The 9,204-nt window shown below is 43.6% G+C and overlaps 1 protein-coding gene across 3 annotated transcripts in view; it reads left to right on the top strand.

Moving 5' to 3' along the window:
* The window catches only part of SCN10A (sodium voltage-gated channel alpha subunit 10), a 96,787-nt gene that overhangs the window by 19,605 nt on the left and 67,978 nt on the right, over positions 1-9,204 (top strand). For all 3 annotated transcript variants that reach the window (XM_053599688.1, XM_053599687.1, XM_053599686.1), the window contains exons 4-9: positions 1,742-1,870; positions 2,694-2,785; positions 4,560-4,751; positions 5,260-5,323; positions 8,621-8,762; positions 8,909-9,106. In XM_053599688.1, the coding sequence (XP_053455663.1) occupies positions 1,742-1,870; positions 2,694-2,785; positions 4,560-4,751; positions 5,260-5,323; positions 8,621-8,762; positions 8,909-9,106 (817 nt within the window). The remainder of the gene's footprint in view (positions 1-1,741; positions 1,871-2,693; positions 2,786-4,559; positions 4,752-5,259; positions 5,324-8,620; positions 8,763-8,908; positions 9,107-9,204) is intronic.

Genomic DNA, 9,204 nt, shown 5'->3' with positions numbered 1-9,204 from the left:
TTTGAGCCACAGGCGCCACCCTGTTTTGTTCTTCTTTTATATGTGCAACATATTCTCATCTCTGACCTCTCTAAAAATATAAGTAAAGTTTTGTCTTCTCTCTTATCTTCTGCTCCTTTAACTCTTCCTTCCTTCCTTCTTCTTTTCTATTTGGTTGCTTTGGTTTTAGGAGTTAGAAGCACCCTTCAATTCCTGATGCTCCTTGGCTGGCTATTCATATTTAAAGTGTAGCACTCTCATGAGGTATAAACCTCACTAGCTACTAGAAAATTTTTGAAGGCCAGAAATGAGGAGGGAAGGGAATTGTTTAACTGTCAGAATGTGGACTTTGCTTTATACACAGGTTCAGTATGCAACTCTCTCCCTCTTAAGGGAATGAATATCCAATCCATCTCCAGAGCAGGGGAGGCAGTTTCTAGAAAGCCCACATGATTCTTGCAAAAACTTTCAAATAGTCCGTCCAACCCCACTTGCCACCTTCCTCTAAGCCCTACTTTCCGAGATATTTAACATCTCTTAGTTCTGAGCAGTTCTGAGGCACAGCAATAATGAATAGTTTGTAAATAAAGGTACACAGAAATAATTTCCCATTTCCACTTATTTATGGTGAGTTTGGGACACCCTATAATTTGGCTTGCTTCTGGGGACTCCCCACTTGCAACCAGTTTTCAGCTTTCTTTGATCTGCTCTATCAGTCACCATTCCTCAATCTGCACTCTGGTTTCCAAAATTCTGTTGTTGCATTCTCCATGATCTTTGTCTTAATAAGTTTATGCCTTTAAAAAATTCTTTCTGACATTTTAGATGGGTTTCAGAAGGAACAGAGATAAATGCATGCGTTCTATCTGTCATATTTAATAAAAAGTCTTCCTTGTTTTAACAGTAGAATTTATGTTTATAAATTCATAATTAAAAAATATGAATGTGTCCAAAATTACTGAATTTATGTGTATTAAATTCCTTCAGGAATTCAGGTGTACACATAAATGTGTTACACAAAAGACCGTCAATAGTTCTCAAAGGCTGGTTCCCTAGACCAGCAATATTAGCATCTGGGAACTTATTATTCTGAATGTTTGAGAAACACTACCCTACTCCCAACCCCAGCTCCTTCTCTTCAAATCCAAATCCAATGAGGTGCCAAGCAGAATAAAAGAGATGTCTTAAGAGAACTTCCTCTGTTAGGATCCATCCTCCCGAGAAAATGTTTGTGGATTTAGATGCTTTACTTTTCCATGGCAGCTAGGCAAGGAATGCAGGCAGACCAGACCTGGCGTGAGAACAAAAGACAGTCAGAGGTAGAGAAACTCAGGGAAGATACGTATATCTGGATCTCGTCCGTCTTCCACATCTTCCACCATCAACAGGTTGGAAGTGAAAGACCTTGAATCTTCAGCTTTCTGCAGGGCAGGGGCCCTCCGGGAGCCTCCTGGAATAGGAGGATCTTGTTCTTTACTTGCCACAGTTCTCTGCCTATCTTTTGCAACAGAGGCTGCCACCTGCTCAGCCACACACACATAGGCATCCCCACTCCATTCAGTTATGTGGCCCCTCTGTCTTCCTCAGCCTGTGGCTGGTCTCTTTGCCTTATCTTCTTCCTCATCAACATCTTGGTGATGTTTGTTGCACTTGTACCCTTGGAATAACCACAGAAGTTCGTCTCTCCTTCCTGGAGACAGAAGGAACAACTCACACTCTCTCCATGGTACATTTAATACTTCTTTTCCACTCTCTTATCCAGGTATGTCTTCACTGTCATCTACACCTTCGAAGCCTTGATAAAGATCCTGGCAAGAGGATTTTGCCTAAATGAGTTCACTTATCTGCGAGATCCTTGGAACTGGCTGGATTTTAGCGTCATTACCCTGGCGTGAGTATTTCTGCATGCCGGTTTGTGTGTATGTCTACGTGGGGTTTGTGTGTGTTTCCTCCTCTAAGTCCAGATTTCTCATTTGGAACTGTATGGCCTGGGCTTTTCCTGCCACAGAGTGTTATTTTGGGACTCACTTTCCAGAATTAGTCCCAAGCCCACCAGAAGTGAAAGACCTTGAATCTGAGCTGATAAACAGTTGTAGATCAAACAAGGCTCAGCCTGTACCCATCTGACATAGAGGTCTTTTCTTGAGGAACCAGTTCTTTTTCTGAGAACACTGGCCAAGCCCTCATGTTTATTTTATTTTATTTTATTTTTGAGACAGAGTCTCACTTTATCACCCTTGGTAGAGTGCCGTGGCATCACAGCTCACAGCAACCTCCAACTCTTGGACTTAAGTGATTCTCTTGCCTCAGCCTCCCCAGTAGCTGGAACTACAGGTGCATACCACAAAGTCTGGCTATTTTTTTGTGGCAGTTTGGCTGGGGCCGGGTTTGAACCTGCCACCCTCCGTATATGGGGCCGGCGCCCTACTCACTGAGCCACAGGCACCGCCCAAGCCCTCATGTTTAAATATCCATCTGTAGATAGACAGAGCTACCTGGATTGTAATGCATCCTTTCAAATGGCCCACTCTGAAAGATACAGCAATCATTAAGTTAGTGTCAGTCTTAGTCTATAGATGGTAGTGCCACTAGCTTCTCAGTGTCTGATTGAGTCCCTAATTGCCTCTTGTTACTCCAAAATAGTTCTTATTTATCTGCATGCATTCCCAGGACTTTCTCCTTGCAGAGACGTTGACTGACTTTTGGTTCTACAGATATGTTGGCTCAGCAATAGATCTCCGAGGAATCTCAGGCCTGCGGACGTTCAGAGTTCTTAGAGCTTTAAAAACAGTTTCTGTGATACCAGGTGGGTATACCAGCACATTTATTCACAGAGCATATGCGAGTTTTTCCAGACTAGCACCCTTCTATGATTTTCACAAGGACCCTATAAGATTCCAGGGCAAGGACTATTGTCCCCACTTAAGAAGACAAAGAAACTGAGGCCCAGAGAGAAGAAAACACAAGGTCAAGGCCTCATAGCTAATAAGAGGCAGTGTGACCTAGGAGCCCAATGTCCTGATTCCTAGGCCAATGCTCTGTACCATGTGGTCTCATTATTAATAAATGGCAAGTCGGTGTGTCCTCATTTTCTGTTCTTACTGTGGGGTTCAGATAAGACTCCCAGTTGATTCTCATTTATACCTTAAACTGAAGGTTTAAAGTTAGAAATGGGGAAGAAGAGAAAAAGCAGTCCTAGGCTGTGGTGTCTTCACCATTTTCAAAGGTGTAAAAGCTAAGTGTCAGCCCCAACTTTGGATCCCCAGAGGAGAAAAGAATTAGGCAATTCTTGAGAATTCAAAAACATAATTACTTCACCAAAGTTCATCTTATTGGATCTCCAAGGTCTCTGTTGTCACCAATGACCCAGTGACTGATTAGTCCTCACCCTTCTGAGGTTGAAGGTGGAGATGGTGAGGCCAGAGATGAAGTAAATGCCCTGAAATGTTACTCAATGCTTCCCCTTTGTGGCCTGGTGCATTCGCATATCTCCCAGCCTTGGTCTGTGCTGCCCCCTTTCCCAGTTGTCCTTCCTCTTCTCTACTCAAATCATACTCATTCCTCAGGGCACTGCCCATTTTTTACCACCTCAAAGAGACTCTCTTCTCTTTCCCAATTTCCTCATACTCCACCCCACCCCATTCCCTATTCCCTTCATTGAAGGGTTGCTCTTCTGCGTGTCCATTTGCTCCACAATGCTATGGAATTCCCCTCTGCTCTCACACAATACCAATACATAATGGTGCCTTAACCACCACTCAGCTCCAACCCAGGGACTGACATACATGGTGCTAATGGATTATTTGTCAATCAGAACAACAAGCCAAAGACAGACCCCAGATACTTCCCTGACCAGAGCTCTTTCTGTTGCCTGTTAATCTGCTCTCCCAAAGTTGATTTCATTTTCCAGAGCCCTAAATTATTCCTCTTTAAACAAGCAGGAGCTCCATCTTTGCTGCCACCTGTGCTTAGCTTAGATTTGCTCAGTTTCTGCCTCAGTGACTCATTGTTTCTCAGTCTCATTCTATTACTAAATTCAACTCCCTGTGTCTTTGTGTCTTTGTCTCTCTATCTTTGCCTCACTCTTATCTTCCTTGCTTCTCTCTCTCTCTCTCTCCCTTTCCTCCACCCAACATACACACACACCCTCAGAGTAAGGTTTATGTGTCCCAAGCCTTGGGCTGCCTCACAGAATGAAGAAGAGTATAGACAGATAGATGCCAAATGACTGGAGTCTAGTTAGTAGCCTCATGCCTAGTGCCATGCCTGGAACACAGTGGATATCCAATTATTTTTTTAATTGAATTGCCAGCACGAGAAATTTATTAGCCTCAAGATGATAAAAAATGTATTGTCTGGGTCTCAGTTGCCTCATCTTTTACAATGAAAAGAGTAGTCTCTGCCTGCCTCTTAAAGTAATTGCAAGGCTAAGATAAGAAACTGGCCTTGGAACTACAGTGTGGAAATAACGTCATGCCTATATGTAGGGGCAGGTAGGGGTGGGAGTGGCTGAGATGCAGGGGCATCTTCTGTTTTTGCTGCCATAACCATGTGGAAGTATTGCTGTCATCTTCCCACAGGGCTGAAGATCATTGTGGGGGCCCTAATCCACTCAGTAAGAAAGCTGGCTGATGTGACCATTCTCACCATCTTCTGTTTAAGTGTCTTTGCCCTGGTGGGCCTGCAACTCTTCAAGGGCAACCTCAAGAACAAATGTGTCAGGAATTCCACAGCTATCAGCAAGTTTACCAACTACTCATCTCACAGAGGATGTGAGTGGAATTTATGCCATAAGGACTAAAGTCTGATTGGGACCTTGGGACAATATGCACTAGGGACAAGGGGTGTGAAGGTCCCGCACGTGTGTATCGAAATATATTCTGATTCCTCTTCCTGCTGAAATGCTTCTCCTGAGTTGTGTTTTACTTTGGGGTACCCCTATTTACTGTTGTCCAGCATCCCTTTTGCAAGGAAACAAGCTACAACTCCTGAGGCAAGTCATTCTGCCTCTGCTGGGGAGGCTTAGAGCTGAAGTTGCAGCTCAGCTCTTCTCTTCTCAGATGTGGCTTTAGCCCTTCTAGTGGCCCAGGGTGCCCACCATGCAAACATAACAAAGGGCTGTGCCTACTGAGTGTGCAAAGCAAAGGGAACTCACCCCTCTCAGACAGAAGACTTAGGAAGGGTTGCCTTCAGCACATAAGGGTTTATAACCATCTGTGAGGTTGGGTTGGAGGGTTTATAACCATCTGTGAGGCTTTCATTTCTTCCTTTCTTTGGCAGATGACTACATTAATAAGCCAGGCACTTCTGATCCCTTACTCTGTGGCAATGGATCTGATACAGGGTAAGTGCCCAATACGTGATGAAGCACCAATGCCCAATGGTTCTTCCTCCAGCTTTTCCTTGGCATCTTCTGTGTAGAGACTGGGTTATAGGTCCTGAGGGAGATATAGAAATGGTCATGTCATGGTCTTTGCCATCTGAGAGTTCCTGAGAAAAGAGTAAATGAGTTAGCTTCTGCTGTGTAACAGCCCCAGGATTTTGAAAATTAAAACAGCAGCCAGATACTTGACTCATGAATCTGTGCATCAGCATTTTGGACTTGGATCAGTGGGAATTTACTGGACTTATTGGTGCATCTGAAGATAGTGAATACATTAGCTGGGAGATGGCTGGTTCAAAATGCCCTGTCTCTGTCTTGTCATGTCTCACTCCTCAGAAGACTAGCCTGGGCTTATTCTCATGGCTGAGGCAAGATTCCAAGAGAATGAGTAGAATTGTGCATGGCTTCTTGAGACCTATACTTAGAACTGACACAATGTTACTTTTTCTTTTTTCTGTTGACCAAAGCAAGTGAAGGGGCAGTCTAGATCCAAGAAGTGGGAAAATAGATAGCACTTCTCAATGGAAGGAGCTGCAAATTCCTTCCATTATAAAGGAGTTGTGGATACAGAAAGGGAAGAATTGTGGCCATTTTTGCAAATTATCTCTTCCAGGAAAGAACTAATATTTATCAAAAATATTTGTGTCCAGTGTTCTATATTTAGTCATCACAGCTAACTCCATCCTTCTTACAGGTTTAGTTATTCCACATAACAGAGGAAAAAACAGATGCAATTTCAAATTCTTGCAGTAGCCAGACACATAACAACAAATGAATGGAAAGGGCCAGGTGGAAATCTGGTGATTCAGAGTTCATTCTCCATCTAAAGAGGACATCCACTGCTCAGTCCAGCTTTTGGTTGCCATATGGAAATGTGGGTTTATTACTTTTGGCTCTTCCAACTTTTAAATAGAAACAAGAAATGTAAATGATTTTTACACAAAATCTGCCAACTATAAACATAGGCTACCAATTTCCAAAAGAATTTACATATTATTGGGCCAACAAAACATTTATTCATCCCAGATCTAACCTGTGAGCTTCCAGTTTGTTATCTCTCCTGCTAGTGCATGAAGATGCTGCACTGCAGAGAAAGTGCTATGCTAGGGGCTCCAAGGGCTGGGGAAGCACAGCAAGGGGTGGTGTGAGGCAAGGGAGAAGGGTTGGAAAGACTTCCTGGAGAAAGGTAGGATGTTTCTGAGCTGGATGGATAAGAGATAATTTGAATAGAAGTCATACCAAGTAGTAGAAGAGAATGTATGACAAAGCTACAGGGTAAAGAACCCTCATCTCTGCCTGCTGCTTTGGCATTCGGGCAACAGGTGAGCAGAATAAGTTCAAGCAAAAGATGAGAAGGCCCATTGCTCCTACCTCCATGGCTGGGAACCTGGAACATCAGAGCTCACAATGCCCTTGCTCCCTCAGAGGGTCAGTCTAACATTAGTTTTCATTTGCTTTTGAGTTAAATTTAAACCAAGAGCTCCTTCAATGTCCTTTTCCTATCTGGATGATGGCATTCCTGGAGGCAGGGGATCCAGAGAAGCCCAAGAACTTTCTGTGATAAAGTGGTCCTGGTTCCCAGGGAGGCCAGGTCTACTGTGGGCAGGTCCCCACAAGGCAGTGAAGAAGTGGATCAGGTTCATGAAAAAGTGGATCAGGTTTGGACAGCAGGGAGAGGCCAACCCAAGATGGTGGGCAGAATGAGCCCTGATGGCACAAGCTGTGGGTGCCAAATCTGGGTCCTCTGCTGGACTGCTGAGAAGCCAAAGGCCTGAGCAAAGGTCCACACTGACCAATGGCACTGTGGGAGGAAAATCTGGGGTCTCAATGTGGATGATGGATATGAGACAATACCCAATGATTTTCAGCTTTCTTTCACATATATTATTCCAGCCCATCCTTTTCAGTAGCTTTTAAGGTTAAAAACAGCAAGAATTTTAATTAAATTTTAATATATAAATTGGAAATTAAAATTGCATTTTAATATTTACTACACTGAAGACATTGTGCAAGAGACATTGCACAGTGGTCATATTTAATCTTCAGAGCAGTTAGCTGTTGATACATAGAGCCATGAACTGTTGATATGTAGTAGCTAAATTGAAGTTCTAAAGAAGACACAGAAATAGGCTGCCCTAAGAGTTAATTAGGAAACCTACAGGTAATGGGGTTGACTAGCCCCTTGGGAAAGCAAATCAAGAGAGTCTTTTAAAATGTAGGTCTGCAGAGTCAGGAAACTTGCGATCTCCAATCATGTGGAGATAGAATTGGAATGGACTACGGTTAAATTGTAGAACCTCCAGTCAATTGTATGGGTCCTGAGGTTATGTGTTCATATGGATATCTGGAATAAGGAAAACCGTGGGGGTGGTGTTGATGGATGAATCTGGGGAGTAAAAGAACTGTGAACTTCAAACAAGGGACTACTCTTGCCTTAACCAGCCTTCTCCACTCAGCTGGATGAAAGCACCTCACATGCCCTAAGCTGAGAATACAACTTACTCCCCTACAATAAGAGAGGAAGGATTCCAGTACTCTCCACCTTAGTACCAGGCAGTCATCTTGAATTCGACCTCTCTTCAAAGTTCAGTCTTCGAGAGCAGGCTGAGCTGACATCGTATTGGGCTATTTTATGGTTATATTTCTCCTTTTAACAAATATGTAGGCACCTGTGTAGTTTTAGGCAACTGACTTCTTTCTGAACTCTAGCTTCCTCATCTGTACAGAAGGATTGTCAAGATGATTAAATTACAGTGTTTGCAAGGCATTTAGAGGAGGGAGAGGCACACAGGAAGTGCTCAGCTCGTGGAAATTGTTATTGCCATTGTTATATATAATCGGTTGGTGAACTTGGCTAATGAAAGTCCTCCTTTGATAGACACCTCTGCAGATGGTGCCAACAGGCTCAGGTTTTAAATTTGCATTATTGCTACTGACTATTCCTTCCCTGGTGTGAACTTGCAGAGCTCTACACCTTATGGAATCATTTTTGTTCAGTCAGCTGGCTTTCCCCAGACCAGTCCCATGTGCATGAAATTCTGAGATCCAAGTATTAGCATCTCCATTTTATGGATGACAGAAACTGAGACCTCAAGAGGCTAAGTGTCCAAGGTCTTTCAGCTAGTAAGTAGAAAGCCAGGCCTTGAACTCTGATCTCTGACTTCAAACCCTGTGGTCTTTCTGCAGCCCCAAACTGCTTTGCCCCCACCCCATAAGCAAAAACTGTGCAATAGATGGCTTTCTCTGTTCTTGCTACAGCCACTGCCCTGATGGTTATATATGCCTTAAAACTTCTGACAACCCAGATTTTAACTATACCAGCTTTGATTCCTTTGTTTGGGCTTTCCTCTCACTGTTCCGTCTCATGACACAGGACTCCTGGGAACGCCTCTACCAGCAGGTATTGATTTGCATGTCCCTATACAGACTTGGTTGGAGGCTGGTGGGTCAGCTGCATGACTGCATTTTTCCTGAAGGAGTCTAACTTAACTTTGGGGGCCCATATGCTATGGATACATGTCTCTCTTCTTTACCTTGAATCTGCAGACCCTGAGGGCTTCAGGGAAAATCTATATGATCTTTTTTGTGCTTGTCATCTTCCTGGGATCTTTCTACCTGGTCAACTTGATCTTAGCTGTAGTCACTATGGCATATGAGGAGCAAAACAAGGCAACCATTGATGAAATTGAAGCAAAGGAGAAGAAGTTCCAGGAGGCCCTTGAGATGTTGCGGAAGGAGCAGGAGGTTTGTGAGGGGCAGAAGCATTGTGAAGTCAGTTATAGACTATGTTCTTGGACAGAGGACTGGACCAGCCCCTTAGATAAGGCTGCCATCCTAGGGAA

This window comes from Nycticebus coucang, chromosome 8 (genome assembly GCF_027406575.1).
Source record: "Nycticebus coucang isolate mNycCou1 chromosome 8, mNycCou1.pri, whole genome shotgun sequence".
Taxonomy (NCBI): domain Eukaryota; kingdom Metazoa; phylum Chordata; class Mammalia; order Primates; family Lorisidae; genus Nycticebus; species Nycticebus coucang.
This window is presented reverse-complemented; position numbering and strand designations above follow the sequence as displayed.